The sequence below is a fragment of the Aythya fuligula genome, chromosome 6 (assembly GCF_009819795.1).
Source record: "Aythya fuligula isolate bAytFul2 chromosome 6, bAytFul2.pri, whole genome shotgun sequence".
Taxonomy (NCBI): Eukaryota; Metazoa; Chordata; class Aves; order Anseriformes; family Anatidae; genus Aythya; species Aythya fuligula.
The window spans coordinates 24507198-24525718 of NC_045564.1; the positions used below are offsets into that span (position 1 = coordinate 24507198).

The following is an 18521-nucleotide window of genomic DNA, read 5'->3' on the forward strand; positions in this document are numbered from 1 at the left end:
AAGACTGAACTTATGCGGGGCAAAATAATTGTTTGTCTTTCCCTTGGAAGTAGAAGAGCATCACGTATTGGGGTGGAAAGGTGAGGTGGTCACTGAAATATACAGAATGAGTAGCTTCAGTGTAGTGCTTCTATTGGCTTGAATTCTTCAGTAAAGATATTCACAAGCGGCATGAGGGTTCTTTCAGTGTTTTCAGCCCTGGTACCACTGCTTCACTCTCAAGAAGTAACTTCATGCTGAATGTGGAATCTAGTGGAAAGGTTGAAGTAGGCAGCTTGTGCTCCTTGTAGGCTTCCTAAATGGAAGGAATGTGCAAAAAAAGTGTCAAAAGAATTTCTACAAGGAATTTTTTTTGTTCTCAACATTAACTGCGTGGATACACTGCCTATCTAGAGCATCACTCTTCAATAAATTCTGCAGATTTTGGATTGCTAAATTATGCCATGACATAGGGAAGCATTTAAATTTTCAGAGCTGGCTTCAGTATCACTACTCATACATAAAGTGCACTTAGAGAAGTCTTTGGAAGATAGTGGCTATAATCAGTATTCTGTGCTGCTCGAGATCCAAATAAGTGGTAGCTGCACAGAAGGAGCAGAACAGAGAGGAAAGGCACCATTTAGCAACTTCAGAAAATGTGTTCTGAGACTGGTGTATTGATTTAATCTTTTGTTGTTGCTGTTATTTCAAGAAGTCAGTAGAAGTACTTGTCACATTTAAAATAGTAATAATAAAAAAACTTCTTCCTAATTTCTTCGCTAGTACTTTTCTTGTTCTTCACTGGCCAAGCAGGAGGAGAGGACCACATGACTCGATTTAATTATCTTTTTAGCATAATCTACAAGTTTTCACTTTCTTAGTACTCTGTTAGTTGTAGCTTTGGGAAATGGGAGATGTTGTATATACAGCACAAATACATCAGTAATTTGATCTTGCTGCCAGCTGATGTTGTCTTTCTTCTTAATTTTCATTATGCCTTTGGCTCTGTAGCTGCTTCAGTTTTCTTGTTTGTTTTTAGTTTATTTTTATTATTTTACTAGATATTCATATATAAAAAGGCAATACAGGGTTAATTGCTGTTCAGGGAAAGTGTTTAAAAAACAGCATCAGCTATACCTCCTAACAATTTTTTTTCATGTTTGCATTTCTTATTTTTGAAGCTTTAAAATGTATCCATGTGTCCAATTCTGAATCACACACATAGGTGCTATAGAAATACAGTTAGCACTTTTGTACACCATCATATTTTTGGTCTTATATTCTATTTCAGATAAGTATTAAAACTTTGTAACAATTTTTCCTCAAAAGTAAACTCCCAAAAGTAAATCTAATTTCAGTGTTTTCCCCTGTAATTAATAATTGGTCCCCTTGGTCAATTCGCTATACAACCACTATAAAAGGTAGTCTAGAAACTCAGTTGTTGTCTGCTGTTAACCTAGCTGCTCTACCAATAATTGATTTAACAAAAGATTTCCTACTGGATAACAGTTATGAGAACTGAAAAGCAGAGGCAGAGCAGTGAAAAACTCCAGAAAGATGGGAAACATCGTTTGTTTCCTCTGGATAGTTTTCTGTGATTTTTTGGTCTCTGTGTGTCATAGAATCATAGAAGGGTTTGGGTTGGAAGGGTCCATAAAGATCATCTAGTCCCAATGCTACCCACTAGAGCAGGTTGCTCACAGCCCCATATAACCTGGCCTTAAACACTAGGTGCTTTCCTTCTCCTTTTGACATTTTTACTGTCCCACAGTAACAGCTTGAAAAGGGGGTGTCTGCAAAATGGGACTTCATGAAATAGCAAAATATTCTGATTTAAATGAAAAATAAATAGAAAAAAAAATATTGCTGTGTGGTGTTAGAAACTAGTAGAGAATAGCTCAATACTGGGATCTCAGAACAGAAATAACCCTGAGCCTCTGCAAGAGAAGTTGACTAGAGGAGGGTAACTTGGAAAATAAATAAAAAAATAAAAGCTGTGATTATAATAATGAGCTGTGATATTCAGAGGAATATGGCCCATATTTTCCTGGTAGTAACCATCTTTGTTTTCTCTGGCAGAGGTAAGGAACTAACAAAATTTATCTTGGTGCTACCCCTCTTAAGCATGTTGTTGTCTCTTAATTACATATTGAATAGCAGCTGGTGTTTGAAGAGTAATCAAATAGAAAGTTAGTATGGAGAAGCTGGGCAATATTGATTCAAGCTGATATTTCTTTCTGCTTGTGATGGTCTGGAAGACTTGGTGATCACTGAACCATCAGGGTTCCTCCTCAGTCTTGCCTGAAATGCCCAAAACATCAATTTTGTAACAATAAAGGCAGACCAGATTTAGCTCTCAATTTTGATTTTGTAATACCAGGTTTTCATAACTCCTCAAACACGTGGAACTAAACTGTTTCCATCTTCTTCTCTCTATTTTTTTTCTTCCTTCCATCACCAAAAAAAAATAATATTGAAAACAGTTTCCTGCAAGGGACTCAACAAAAGCCTTACACTGCTCTGGTTGTGAGCTAAAATCAAAGTGACTGGAAACTGGCCACTCTGCGCTGTTGTATGAGACTGAGATCTATTATTTCAGGGGAATGAAGAAGTCGCGCTAATTTTTTGAGAAACCCTCCAAGTACTTTTTGTTAGATACTAAATTGCCTTTAAAGAGCTCTGCCTCAGTAACATCAGGATAATAGCATTTCACTGCCACACACAGGTGCTCTAAGAGTAAACATATTAGCTTATGAAACACTCAAATATGGCAATACTGTAGGCCAGCTTAATAGCTTATCTAGGATTTATAGGTAAGTGAAATGGTCTTTTATAAACTATTATTTTCTAAAATCAGAAGGGCAGGAAACTTCCTAGTTTAAATGTCTAGCGAGGCAGGGGAAGGAAATCAGCTCCAAAATAGCCAACTGTATTTTCCCACTGCCTTGAACAGCTCTTCAAGCACAGATTGTCTGAAATAGTTGCCATGATATGTTTTTACTTTTCAGGCCATGGAGCTTAGGGAATCAGTTTTTTAATATCTACATCATTTCTTTCCTCCTGGGACTGAAGCTGGTTACCATAGCAAAATGGCAAGGAAGCTGATAAGCTTGTAGTACCATTTGGCAAACGGGGTACAAATTTATTTTATTAAGACAGCGGACTGTGAAAAAATTGAGATTAGATATTCTTTTTTTTTTTTTTTTTTTTTTTTCTGCTTTAATATAGTTTAAAATACTCATGAAGAAAATTATTGAGAACACATATTGAACAAATGCTCTTGCCTACATAACAAGTGTTGCTGCAAATAGTAGGAGCTGCAGTTTTAAATCTCTGCAGATCTTTGATACTCTCAACATTACATTGATTTCCCTCTTTCTCTCCCTATGGCATCCCTCAAAGATGCCACACTGTGAATTCAATGAGCTTCTGTTTAACAGAATAGTTACAGGTGTCTGTCCCTTTCTACTTAAAAATTACATTGCCATATAGTTTTTATTCACCCTAGACAAAGCATGGTCATCTGTGTCTGACTTATAAATCAGTCTGCGAAGTCCCTTGGATACACCCATGAAGAGCTTGTCTTCAGGACTGAACTGTTCCTTTTATCTGCTCAGTTAACTCCTGAGACATTGCCTGGCATCTAAACCAGCCATTGTCTGCTGTTCTGAGTGCAAGAGTTGAGTCAGTATTTTGGGGAGTTTGCTTTGGGTTTGCACTACTAACTCTAAGTGAAATCAAGTCTCGTCTTTTGGGGGTTAAAAAAAGAAAATGGAATAGTTCCTGAAAGTCATTTGTGCTCTCATCTTTTTCCATTTTGAATATGTGATGCGTGCTGTTTTATGTGCACTGACAAATTTTCCATTTACTGTAAAATTAAATAGTTCCAATAGAGAGGATTTGGGAGTCTCGCTGTAATCCAGCCATGCAAAACATGCTACTTAGCGTTAACCCATTCGAGCTCATACCAACCATCCTGAACTTGGACAAATGCTGTTCCCAGGCTGCCAGTAATGCAGCCGTGGAGCAGGAATCAGAGTAACTCCCAGGAAAGCCTACTTCTGCTCCTTTCTTAAGATGTTTCTTCAAGACAATGAGCACTAGTATTTTTTGTACTTTGTAGGGATTTTTCATCCTTAAAACCCCACATTTTTGCTCATTATAAGCAAAAAAATGTGATGCAGCAGTGCAAGGGCAAGATCTAGGTGGCAGCTGGCTGGTGTCTGATCAGTTTGGGGAAGAAATGTGGGACCTCAGACATGGGAAGATCCAGACAGCAATAGAAAGAGCTGAGTAAGAAGATAATTGTAAGGGGAATATGTGAGTTTTGGGTTGGGGCTTATTGCATGTGTGTGTATGACCTGCACTGTAGCCCATCTGTCCCTTGCATGGACTTTTTGGATGGAGGGAGCAATCTGCAAGGGATGAGAAGTAGTTTCCTCCTTGGAAACCAGTTACCTGCAGATACGTGTAAGTGATACTGATGGTAACCACCTATGGGTATATAAATATATGTAGATAAAACCTGTGGGTCACTGTGTTTTACTGTCATACCTAAGTGAGGGAACTCAGTGCAGGTGCATGCGGCACTTTGATGCGGGAGCTTTGGGTGTTGCCATCTACTGGCAGCCATCCACTGAGAGGAGAAGTCCCTCAGCTGGCTGTACTTTAACGTATTGCTTCTTTTGAACAGAAAGATGGGATTTTTCTGTGTAAATCCTCTTTCAGGTCAGAGTTGTTAATAAAACAATTTCTGCTGTCTTCTGTGTATGGATGTAGTCAGTCCCAGCGGGCTTTCTCTGAGACACTGTTGCTCTTCGGGGTGTTGGTGTGTGACACGGGGACAGCTCCTCTCTCCTGCACTAAACTTTGTCTGGGGAGTCCTGAGCATCCCCTGTGAGCTTGGGGCTTGAGAGGCAGCCACATGGGTGCTGCCTTCAGAGCCTGGCCCTGCCTTTTCAGGGAAGGGGTTGGTCTGGAAATTACTAGTAACAAAGGCAATGGGTATGTCTGAACTCATTAGAGAATAGGCCAAAGATTCCTATTTTTAAGAATCTTGCAATTCTAACCGTCTTTTTTTCCCCTAGAAGAGATGAGAGGTGTTCCAAATAAGTCTGTCCTCAAAGGGAGAGACAGTACAGCTTGTGCAGCTCTCCAGAAGTTGTATTTTGACCTCTGTCAAGGGAAATGTTTATATGATACTGTCAGAAGCAGTTTGAACATTATACATGAACCAAATGCTAGCAATGGGCATGCTTTTTTCCTTTTTATTAAAAAATGGTTAGGAAATAAGAGAGTTGCAACACTAGTTTTCAGCAAAAGTTATGTGATTGCTTTGTTACAAAACATAATCCATGTGGAAGCAGAAGAGCGACATAGCTTTTCCCTTGTACTTGTCCAATCCAAATATACACCAGACTTAATAACTCTTTTTTAGTCATGTTCATAAAAATGTTAAAAATGTATTTTTAACATAAAATTTTGTAACAATTTTTTTTTAGATGAAATAGATATTCCAATTGCTCTTAAACCCTGTGAAGAAAAAACAAAAACAAACAGCATTTTCCCTTCATTATTTAAGCACTATTTCAAAGTAGCGGTTTAATGTATCTTTGGTGTGTTTTCAAGCCAGATATGTAGGTACACGAGCACAGAAATATTTGTGTTCCTCTGTTAGGTCTGTCTGCAGGAGTCCTAGCTGCACCTTAGCTGACACAGTAGTAGCATTTTTAGATGGATTTTTGTTGTAGTAGTTGCAAGGTACTGGATTACCAAAAGCAAGATTACAGTATTGCTAGTAGAGTTGTATTCTTACAGTGAAGTGATACACAGTGTTAAGAACATATATTTAAGGCCATATATGGAAGTTTTGTATTTAAAAACTAGAGAAGTGAACTACACTGGAATTAAGAGCTTAAGGTTTAACCATGGCTTGGATCAGGGAGTGATGGAATGGGCTGAGCTCTAGCTGTGCTTTGTTACTGATGGCAGTTTTCCAAAATGTAATCAAGTATTTCTTTTTTTCTTTCTCTCTTTTTTTTTTTTTTTTTTCCTTTTGTTGCAGCTGGTCTCCAATGTTCTCATCTTCTCCTGTACAAACATTGTAGGCGTCTGTACCCACTACCCAGCAGAGGTGTCCCAAAGACAGGCTTTCCAGGAGACGAGGGAATGCATACAAGCCAGGCTGCATTCTCAAAGGGAAAACCAGCAGCAGGTAAGAGCAACAGTGGGAAATAAAAAATGAAATTGCTGAAATGGAATTAGCATGCAAATTGTTCCTGTAGGATTGGAATTGCAGGCCTCTTGCTTGATGACTGATGCAGGCAAGAATAGGCCGATAGGAGACAGCAGGCTTTTTAAAGGCTTAAAAGAGAACTCAGGGAGTATTTCCTCCCCAGTGCACTGATGGATTTGTCCACAGACATCAACAAATCCTGTGGACTCTGCTCTGCAGATGAAAATTACATAGTACACAGAGAGTGTGCACTGTTTTTTTGCACACATTGGAGCTGCGTGTTGAACACGGATGCAGCACGCAGGCTTCAGGTGGACCCTGTTTGTGAGGACAAAATGTGGTATGTTTGTCAGCAAAGCCACTACCCACAGATAAGGCAGGTTTCTGAAGTGAAAGAGATAAAAATTGGGCCACAGAATATACTGTCCCTTGATGCTTCCAGAGAGAGTCCTCTTCTTGCCTTGTCCAAGGTTCCCTGCCTGCTTGCACACCTTTGTGCACCGTATAGGCCTCAAGTCAATTCTATTTTGTTGAAAAGTAAGTTTCATCAATATGTCCAATGTTTGTGTGCTATAAAAAGACCTGTGGCTGCCAATAAACAGCCCAGTTTTCAAGGGGACCGACCATATTGGCTCCCCTAATTCAGTTGTGGGTTCTGTGGCAATGAACTTCTTGTCTCCTCAGGATTAGATATGAAAGACTTTTTGGGCAGTGTGACTATTTCTTTACTAATACACATCTCTAACCTGCAGCGTGTTTTGCAGTGGTCTTTCCTGTCCAATTTGAAGGGAATCATGAAATGGGGCTTCCAGTCTTCCCTTGAGAGGTATCCTGTAGCTTGGTTGTGGCTGTGAACTTGGGGAACAGGTCAGGGGAATGAATCGAGTGGAGCATCTTTTTATCTCTGTGGCAACACAGCTTACTTTTCCCTCATGTCCCAGCCCATCTGCATCTATGGATCAGTCTTTTGGCAGCGTTTATGTGGTTCTTCTGGCTGACATACTTCCTGCTTAACCCTTACGGTTATTTTGACAATATATATATGAATACCAAATTCACAATCGCAGCTCCTTTTTCCTTTGTCACAAATGTAGTTTCAGAAAGATGAAACAAGTGGCCAGTCCTCCTTTGGCACCTTGAAATGAAGGAAAGAACTGAGCCAAGAGAATACCCTATTTTATTTATTGATTCCAGGTCTGTCCTCCCTGCTGAGAGGCTGCCTTTGCATGTCTCAAATGAATGTGCTGTTCTGGATTTAGGAGCTTCTGTGCCAGAAATACCACGTGAAAAATGTCCTTACAAGTGCCATAGTCTTAGGCCTTTTTACCTGTCCCTCTTCCCCTCCCCAAAGGTACCATAGCATGCAGGAGAAAGCTAGGATATCAGTAAAACACAGGTCAAAGCCAGTCACTAAGATGTGCCCTGCAGTACATCCAGCAGGAACTGTGGATCCTGGCAGCTGGGGACTCCTAATAAGATTATTTGCTGCTACAGCCTGTGCCGACATTGATTTCCAGGTTCAGTTCAGATGCCTCCCTATGCATAATGCATCAAGATAATCTAGAGGTGACAGCAGATGCAAATACCGGCAGCTCAGCCTGTGTCTGTGAGAGCTGGTCTCCAAATAGGTATGGAGGGAAAGAGCCCAGCGCTCTTATCATCATTTGCCTGTTTCTGGAGACCTGACGATGCTCTTGTGTGCTGTTCTCTATTAAAGGCAGGCAGATTATCTCCGGCAAAGGAGTGTATATTTTCCCTTATTAAGCTTCTACTAGCATCCAAAATTAGAAAGAAAGTAAACAGAAATCCAGAGTGTCCAATCCAGAATAGACAATCCTCAATGATTTTATTACTTGAGATAACCTACGGCAGAATCTTAACAGGAATTACCATTCCTTACACAGAATAAAATTACATTGGATGAAAAAAAATAGTTATTCTCAATAATCTGCAAATACGTAGGATTTGAGTAAAAGGCTGGTTGTCGAGACTGCAGTTTTCCTTCTAGCATTGCTTGTCCTCTGTTTGTGAAGTTGTCTTCTTCTTTACATCTTTGCATCACTTAACTTGTGATGAATAGTAAGTGTTATTAAACCTGAGGACAAATGGACAGATGTAGCACACTGAATATTGGTTAATGCTTTGAGGTCATCTTGGGAGAGTGCAACATAAACAGTTAAAATTCCTGTGTAGTATAGAGGCATTGTACAGATGTGTGTTTTATATATCCACCCACGTATACATATATCCATGTGGATGTATGTAAATAGAGTAGATTCTGTATTTTACTCTTTAATCTGTGCCTATTCTAGAGACTAGTGCTTCTTGGTATGCATTTGTTTAATGTATAATTCAGTGGAACTATACTCGCATCGTATTTTGAAGTGAGAATTGTATATGAATTTGCTTTTGCTTTTTTTATCAGGTCAGACTGCTGCCTTGTTAGACTTGTAAAACAGCAGTCCCAGCCACCTCACTTGTACATAAGTGATTTTACAGTGAGGGCTGCAGTACATTCTAGTCATTACACCAAAATGAAAATTGTACTCTGGTGGAGACTTTAATTTCTGTGCTCCATTTGAAATAAAACAAAGGGATTTTTTTGTTGTTTTGAAGGTCTTTTAACGTGGCTTGTGCCTTACTAAAGCACTTGCTACAGCCTCCTCCTGGTAGTTTCCGAGGTTATTTTCAGCGATCATGATGCTCCCAGCAAACAGGATGAATATAATGTCCAGCTCTGTAACACGGCTAAACCTCCTAATTAGTTGTTGCATGAAGGATTGTTCCTGTTGCATGCATTCGTTTCACTTGTTAAGTCTTATTCCCAATCGGTGGTAGGTCAGAGTCGTGTTAGTCTCATGAAGATCTCAACTGTCTTGAAAATATTGGTGGTTTAATCTGGCAAATGCCTGTGGCATCAGGAAGAGCAGGGGTGAAGGTTCTCAAGCACAAGTTATCCAGAAATCTATGTGAAAATCCCTTGGAGTACTAGTAGAAGAAACTCACTCCCTCAGACATGTCCCTGATTTTCAAGCAAGTTAAAAAAAAAAAAAAATCATCCTTCACTCTGGTGCGCCCACAGGGAATGTTCCAAACCTGCGGGTGCCCCTGAGCTCCCCATTGAGCTCTGAGTTATTTAAAGGATGTGTAAAATCACACGTAGAATAGCAGCTTTCACACATTTGAGGATGCCTATTATAATATGCAAATGACAGCAGTGTATACACCAGTTACCCTGGTAAACATACAAAATGTGTTGCGCTTTTACGCTCAAGGAGTACACTAATAGCTGACAGAAGCCTGAGGACACGTGCATGATTCATAATCTTTATATATATATATATACATATATAAAATTTGGCAGTGTGAATGCTAGCACATGTAGTATGCCAGTGAAGGTGAGAGTGCTTTAAAACACAAGTATCTTGTCAGGACTGCTGCAGTTTGGAGCTGGGGAGACAGACATCCCTCCAACACATCTTTTCCTGTGTTATTACTACCTCCTCAGGGACCGGAGGCAAGAATCAATCTCTTTAAGGTACACGTTGAGGGGAAAAAAAGTAAATACTGGGCAATGCTGCAGCCTATAAAATGTCTCTGTGCATCCTGAGCACATAACCAGTGAATCCATCTTCATCTGGTTCTCCCAACGTTTCTCTCTCTCCTTAGAGGAAGAAATAAGTGGGGAACTTTCAGATAAAGCCAGAAATTAGAATCCAGGAATGTGTTTATAACTGAAGTGTGGGCAAGTGGTTTGGTGATGTGAGTAATTAATACAGGAATGCTGACCCCTCTGAGTCAGGGCTGCAGCTTGAGCCCAACTGCTCCCCGTGTTGTTGAGAATTAATGAGCTGTTAGATAAGGTTAGGCACCTTCGTTTATTCTACATTGTGTCTGTGTCGTCAGGAAGGAAGGCCCTTTTCTTCTGCTCACTGCAGGGGAAGAAAAATAATAAAAACAAGAGTGGCGCAAGCTTTTGGGATTCTTCAGCTATTCCAGAGCACTGCTTGCAGGTTGAGCTGTAGCTGAGCCCTGAGGAGATGCTCCCCACCTTCTCCAGCCAGAGCAAAAACTTCCCCTGAACTGCAAAGGGTGTGAGTGGGAATAAAATTAAGGGATTGCACGGTCTGGGCAGAATGTATCAGGTGAGACACCTGAAATACACAAATGTGTCCCTGGGGTGCATATTACCTGCAGGTTTAAATTCTATAGCTTTTGCATGAAATTGCCACCGAATTTAGAATAATAGCAAGCGCGGGCTTTTGTGTGAGTTTTTAGGAAAATTACCAGAAAGTCATCATTTTGTCATGTAACTAATTTTTGCCTAGCATACAAAACTAAATATGGAACAGCTTACAAAATGGTGTTATGAAAGTCACCCTAAAGCTATTATCAGTAAATAAAAGTGCAATTTAGTTGTTTCAAGGGAGGGTGAAGAGCGATGAAATGCTGATGACAGAAGGTGGTTATTGGAAATACTTTTGGAGGTGAGTGGGTGGGTGCACAGGTCTTAATTCAATTGGGCACTAGGAGTGGTTTTAGGTGTAGAAGTATAACAGCGTGTTGCATAGTTGGGCTAACTTCTCATGCTAGTTTTATTGGGGCATTCCTGTTGACTTGTTATCTGCCAAGAACAGGTTTGTGCCTGTTGGGGGAATGTGCCTAGATGATTAGATAGGAAAGGAAGGAATTGTAGAAGGTGCCCAAGGGTGTTGGGGTGTCAGTCCTGTAGGGCTGTGTGAAAGAGGACTTCGTGGTGGTGTGGAGAGGCTGTGGGGAAGGTCAGATGGTATCATTTAGCAGAGTCATTCCAGGAATGTGTATGTGCAATTTCTGAGTTGCATGGATCCTTCATTTGCAAGAACTGGCATTAATCACAGGCCCAGTGCAGCTGGGATGAAAAATAATATTTTCTTCTCTAAAATCATTGAATTATTGTTTCAGGGTCAGGACAGAATTGCAGATGCCTTGACAGAGGGTCACCTGCTGGGTTTATGGATGTGGTTTCACTTGGTCATACTCTTCGCTCCCCAAATTGATGACTTCATTTCTCCCCAGCGCGGAGCAAAGTGTGTTTGTTAACTGGGCAGCAGGTGTTTTAATTGCTTCATCTGTCTGACTCCACAGGAGCGGCTCCTGCTCTCTGTACTTCCTCGACATGTTGCCATGGAGATGAAAGCTGACATTAATGCCAAACAGGAAGATATGATGTTTCATAAAATCTACATCCAGAAGCATGACAACGTCAGGTAAGAAGAGCAGCCTATCTCCCAGCTGCCAGGGGAGGAGGGACCATCCCAGTACTTAGCACTTAAGGCCTGGGAATGAAGATGACAGCAGCACTTAATTCAAAATAAGTGTAAAAGCTCTCAAGTGCCACCAGTTGACTTTTGTAAGCTTGTTTATAGGACGTGAGGAGGATTGCCACATGTCTGCAACATCTTCATCTGATGAGCAGCTTTAACTGATCTCTTTCCTTAGCTTCTTTATTTTTTCTCTTTTTCCTGGATTGCATCTCGGTGGCTTTGAACAGGTGGAATGTTTGAGTCTGGATATTTTTTTGACAGTAACAAGCACCCTTCTGATAAGCATTGAAGGGATGCAAGTCAAAGATTGACAGCACTTTCCAGGGGGTGAGTTACAGAGACCAGCTGAGGTTAAAATCACTTGGAGTAGTCCCTGCCAGTCTGTAATTACAAGCAGGGGGTCCATTAGTAGCAGCCCCTGGCACCTGCTCAGTCACCCAAGGCCGTGTCACTCCTTGGTCTGCCTGGATGAGCAGATGAAATGAATGTCTGGTGTCTGGGAAGTGGTGCAGAATCACAGCCAGTCCGTGTTGCTGGGGCAGTCTGTCCCCATGAGATTCAGCACATCACCAGCTTCCCCGTGTCCACTTCCCAGGGAAGAGGGAATGAACTCATACTTGATATTGCTGTTGATGTTGCTTGAGATCTTCACGGGCTGCAATGAAAAGTAGTTTAACTTAATCTTGACATATTTTAATTCTGCTGTTGTACCTGGCGTCTTTGGGAATGACTTCTGTCTCTGCCAAGCCTGATGCTGTGTAACAGCTCTGTAAGTCTGTAAATACTTCTACTGAGACACAGGGCTGGGGACAGAGTCTCATTCATTCCTCCCTCTCTCTTCCCTTCAAATAAGAGGTTTTCTTGTAAACTGTTTGTGTAGTCTTCTCTCTTACGTTTAAGTACGTTGGTGAATTATATATTCTGATACTTAGTGCTCAATAAATAAAAGTGGATTTATTGCATCTCCAATATACTGCACCTGCGTAATCTCCAGTAGATGATGTGGTAAAATTCACTTAAAATTCTGAAGCATTTGAAGACTGCAGCAAATTGACGTTTCCTTAGTATTAGCAGTGGAGTAGAAAGGTAATGTACAAGCAGAAAACTGGGAAGAGGGACCTTTAGGTTAGGTTTTAATTGTGACTGGGCAAAGTTTTAAAGATCCCCTAGCAATACTGAAGACAAAAATATTATCAGCTGTAAAATGCTTAAATGGTTCTGTAATGAAAAATAAAGAATATACATATGGTGATGAAGGTGAGGGGAAGAGGCCTCCCAGAGTGCCCACAGCATAAGTGTTACAGTAGATGATGGTTTTTGGCTTTGCATTCGATTTTTCCTTAATAGCACTTAGCTTGTTCAAGAAGGTTTGTAAATTTCTCATGATAGATGGCATTTGTGTGTTTTCCTAATAGAGGAATTACTTTTTTCCAGTACTCAAAGGTCAGCTTGACATTCAAATTGAATGTAAGTTGTTGGATATGACATGAGATTAATCAGTATGGTATTATATTCTTCCACATTAGTTTCCATATATCATTATTTGCAGGTCTAAAAGTCACTCTGTACAGTCAAGTCTTAGTAAAAGTGATTATCTCTTTAGGATGATGATGCTTTGAAATTTTGTTTTAACTATATCACTAAATAAATAAAAACTAATTAAAAGTAATATGCTAAATTAGCAAATGCACAAGCATGGTATTCAATATATGCATATATTTTTCTTCTTTAGTTCCTTCACCCTACCAGACAATGGCTTCTTGTAGCCTTTACCCATATGTACTGAAAGCAAAGAGAAGGTAACGTAGGAACATCTCATCTTCATATACTTTAGGGAGATGAATAACTAAGTATGAATATTGAAAAAGGAAACATGATTTGGAACAAATGACTCATTTCACACTAGGAGTTCAGCATGGAGCCTTTGCTCTTGCCTGGGTGCTCTGAAACCACCTCTGGTGGGAATTTTGCCGTGGATGGTTTTGAAGCATTTACATGCACCCAGAAACACGCTGGTGGCAGGGGGTAATGCCTCCATGATGGGGAATAATGAATAGGCTGAAGAAAAGCAAGTGCACACATTACTTTTCAGGGGGAAATGCTCAAGAGGAGGTTTTTGAGATTAGAACACTCCAAGCAATTTTGTTTTGTTTTTGTCAGTATTCAAAAATGTCATAAGATCTGAGTTTTTATGAGCTAAAGGTTATTGTGTCAAGGCAATTGAGAAGCAAGTGAAGTCGACGCAAGGGTGCTGTGCCCAGCCATTGAATCTGGTTTCCTGCTAATGATTTATGAGCAGAAGCATTTCCTTTCAGTTCTCAGAGGTGGGAAAGGTCCATGTGTGTGTGCAGAGGTGCGTGTCTCCCTCCGCCAGCAGCCGTATGAAACGGTTCTCTTTTCCCACTCTCCCAGGTTAGTTAAAAAGGCAAATTGTAAATGAAAGTATGACGGATGGGAAATTTTGTTCACTGTTGATTTAAACCTTTAAGTTTTCTTTCATAGCACCTCGAATTCGAGAGCTCCCATTTTTCTGGATGCTCAGGGTGCTCACTGATTCCCCAGTCTGTGTGGAGTCCCTAAGCCTGCCTGGCACTGGTGGTTTCCATCCAGCCAAATTTTGTTCTGGCCTTGTGAGCTCAGGAGGCTCAGGGGCACAGCCATGCTCTGTTAGCCTGCCTTGACATGCTGTGTGGGAGAAGAAGTTTGCAAAATCTTGTGTCAGACGAGATTAAATATTTTAATTTTCAGGGATGATTGGGCCCGGGCTTTTGGGACCACCTCTAATTGAAATTAAAACACAAACTCAAACTACTCTACCAGCAGAAAATGTTACGATAAAATTATGTCAAGTTGCTGTGTGTTTTTTTCCTTCTGTTTTGAAATGACCAGTTTTTCTGTGATATGCTTGGTTTTGGACATTATATTACACACTTTTTTTCCTTAAAACAAAACAAAACTAACTAACATACAAACTATGTAGAAAGATCTTTCCCAGCTGCCAAGAGTAGGCCTGTAAAACACAGCTGTGATCCTTTCATAAGGCAGTTCTGCCATGATACTGCTTACTATGTTACATTTATCTTAGGGGTTAGGTTATCTCTACAGGGGAAAGGTGATGTTTTTATGCAGAAGTAAAGTGGCTTGTCTGACCTGAATGGATGCAAGCAAATCTTTTTAGAACCTTATCAGGGCTTCCTGTGAATGAGTTCATAATCTCCTGCTTATTGTTATGGAAAGTAAAGTTCAGAGACTAATTTATCCACAATGAAAATATAATTTCCTGTCATTTTTGGCAACAAAATTTGCTTCAAGACTACATTCTGAAGAATTTAGGGTGATGAAGAAACTAAGTTGAAGAGGTTTGGGGTTAATATTCTCTTTTGAGATGCAAATGAACAGAACCTTTGAACGGGGAACGAAACCATTTTCCATCCTGATTTATTGAATGAGAATTAACTTTGACAAATGGAGAACCGTAGAGCGTGACATGACCTTTCCCACATATGTGTGTTAAATATAAAGTCTATTGTCAAATGCAATCAGGAAAGGAGTTCCCAAGACCATATGAGTAATTTTGGGTAAACAACAAGGTGAGTTATATAAGTAAAGCAGTTCACTTTATCATGAATGAGATTATGTCTGATAGACAAACCCTAAAATACGCATAGATAATACTGTTTATCTGAAATGCTTCCTAGGCGGAATTTTAGATGTTTTACATTACTATAGCTATTTATAGCGTCTTGCTGCAGTGATAGTGGCTTTAATGTTATCTAGGTTTGGCCAAATATAGTAATCTCTGTTCTATAAAAGAAGGTTTGAAGTCCTCTGTGAAGGGATCAAGCTTGGCTTTGTCATTGAAATTCCTTTGATGAACTGTTTCAAGAAGCTTATTTTAGGGCTGGCATCCAAGCATGGTGAAAGTGACAGTTTCCTCTTTTCTACCCTTCACATAATTCTTATGAATCATGTATTCAACAACATTAACCTGATCTCACGGGTTTCTAAACATCTTGACAACTCAAACCAAACTCTTTGCAGAAGTAAAACAGTCCATGTGCTTTCAGCTCTGTAAATGAAACTCATTTTTAATTAGTCTTCTGATCAAATTACATTCTAACACCAAAAATTCTCCCCTTAGAAATGACCAAACAGTCGCACTTTGTCTGAGTGTCAGGATATTCAGTCGGCCATGTCAGCTGAACCTCTTCATCTTACAGGTGTTTTGACACTTAATTAGTTTGTTATAAAGGGCATTAAATTCTTAGATTGCAAGATGCTATGTATGTTATGGTTTGCAATTATTTCAACTAAACAACCAACCTTCTCCTTCCTGCCACTGTCCTTGCATGCAGGACATCCAGTATGAATGTTTCTTGGGGTTAAAGGAGTTTTCAATTTAAGTAGTAGTATAAGGCTGGGCTCTGACTGCAGCTAGTAGGAGGGCTCCCAGAATAGAGCTGTAACGGGACATACCAGTGCCAAAGCAGTGTGCTGCTTAATGGTGTATTCTGGTTGGTGAGTACAGGCATGAGGATACTTTTTTTTCCAGCTTGCTAAAAGAAACATGCTTTTTGAAATGCTAAATGGGTTTACAATGAGGCATATTCTCTCAAATCCAGGTCAGACAGCAGATTGTCTTTGGGGGCAGTTATGCCAATTGGTTTTGGTCAGGAGCTCATCTGGATTCTGTTTTCATACTTTTTTTTTTCATGAGATGTTATTGAAGCTAAGCAAAAAGCAGTTTCATTTTACCATCTTTAAAAAATACAACTATATTATGGAGTGTATAAATTTGTTACAGTTCTTCTCTGGATATTTTCAAAAATTCCCCAAATAGCCTTGCTTCAGCCAAAGCTTTAATTTCTATGCAAAGTCTTGTTGCCAGGGAAGGACAGCACCAATAATTCTTATATATTTTCTATATAATTAATTTCCTTCCTCATCTTCTCCTCCCAATTGGGAGAATGAAATATATGGTTTATGTCTGGAGATGAGGAGATCAGCATTAAATGGGAAGAAGCCTAAAATCAGATTTCATCCATGCGCTCCCTGCCAGTCACTGAGCTTCCATTTCCTTATGAAATGCTTTTGCGGGTTACTTGCTTGGTTGGTTCCCAGCATCAAGTCCTAGCAAGAACTTTTGCTGTTTTTCTTCGTTTGAGGCCTATGCCCACATGTAGCAGCAAGTTATTTTTGGAGGTAGGTGGGGGGAAACTGTGTGGGTTTTGTGTGGGTTCAGGTGTCCTCCTCATTTAATTGCCATTAGTTCTGGTTCAGGCTGTAGGCTGAGAAAAGTGAGTAGGAGGGAAGTGATCAGCCTTCCCACGCCTTTTCCCAAGTGACAGCAGTGAGTTTTACTTTTTCAGGAACTCTTCTGTTTCTCTGTCAAGAGCCAGCTCTTGGGTACTTCACCTGTGTCTGCCTGGTGTGAATCTTAGCTTTTTAATTTTCCAGAAAGTTTAATGATTTTTTTTTTTATAAGATAGCACTAGTTTTTAGGAAATGTCAAAGTCCCTTTCACCCATGGGTGTTGGTGAACTGCTTTGCACTTACCACTAAATGTTAATATTAGACATTAATATTCAGGGAGGCATTTCATCCAAATATCACTCCCTCTTTTCAATATGTGTGTTGATGTTTTACTCCTGAAAACTTCTCAGCTATAGAATAGCGCAGGTTTATATATTTTATTGAATCTGCCTCTTTGTGTATGTGCACAGCAGCCTTTAAGAAGAACAAATACGTGACAACTTGCTTAAGCATTCATCTGGTTGTCTGCAGGTCTGTCTTTCTGAACTGGGAATACACTGTGATCTTGGTCCCTGCTGGGAACCCCTGGTGCCTAGAGGGGCATGAGAGTCTTGTACCCTCCAAAGAACAAAACAGATAAATAACTGGTTGCAGGGCACCCCGCTGGATGCATTACTTAAACACATGTGTTGTAATAAAGACAACATCCCAAAAGTGCAGCGTGCCAGGTGACTGCAGATCTGCAGCCACCAGCAAGCCAGCAGCAATTAGGAAGAGCCTGTGATGTATAATTCACACCCTGCTATTCTGAGTGTACACAAGGGTCTGTGAAGTTCACAGGGTGATGGATTGAAGAGTGTTAGATGTTTTAATGATGAAATACTGTGAATAGTAATTTGGAGAGAATAATGAATGTGCCTGCAGAAGTTTACAGAGTAATAGTTTAGCTCATCAAGGTTATTTGAATTCTCTTTTTTCTTCAGTAGTACTAGAAACAAATTACTTTTTTTTTTTAAATGCAAGTTTCACTGCTGATTGCCCTGATAGTAAAAACAAATGCATTGAATGTATAGTAAACATATATATATATATGTTTATTAAGCTAATCCACCTCCACTCTTCTCTGTTCTGAAGTAACCTTGAGGGGAAAAAAAAAAGGCAACAAAAACATAAGTCATCTCTGACCAAAACTTTGCTTTTATAGAGGCTTGGTTATAAAGACTTTGTTAACTTTTACTTAATCACCTACTCTGTCATGTAGTTAACATGCAAAGTGGTTTTAAGAACATTGAGTTTATATAACATTTGAAGAGGTTCTTGTAAAAATCATCCTACCTTTTTGCTTCCTCCTTAAACTATAATGATTGAAAAGCAAAAATCAGTTAAACTTCTTTATTCTGTAATGCACTGAACTTTGCAAAACTATTTGAAGCACTCCTTTTACAGAAGCTGAAAATGAGAAACACAGTGTTCGATGGGGATGGGTTAACTTCTCGTCTGCTACTATATTTATACCCCTCAACAATTGTTGCTAATGCATGCATCTGTTTTTACTGGTGTATATATCATTTTTACACTGGATAAATAATGAAGAGCCAAAAGCTGAAAACAATTAGTGGTGAAGAGCTCTTGAGAGGTCTGGTATCCTGTGATTCAAGTTAGCGCATTGCTAACTTGAGTCTGTCCTCCACTCACTGAAAATCAGAGTGTATTTTTTAAACTTTCTATTATTATTGCTTGAAACTTAG

At 39.8% G+C, this 18521-nt stretch overlaps 1 protein-coding gene across 1 annotated transcript in view; it reads left to right on the top strand.

Annotated features, from left to right (window-relative positions):
• Positions 1 to 18521, top strand: part of ADCY5 (adenylate cyclase 5) — a 213023-nt gene that overhangs the window by 117199 nt on the left and 77303 nt on the right. The window contains exons 2-3 of the mRNA XM_032189803.1: positions 6044 to 6193; positions 11342 to 11463. Coding sequence (XP_032045694.1) covers positions 6044 to 6193; positions 11342 to 11463 — 272 coding nt within the window. The remainder of the gene's footprint in view (positions 1 to 6043; positions 6194 to 11341; positions 11464 to 18521) is intronic.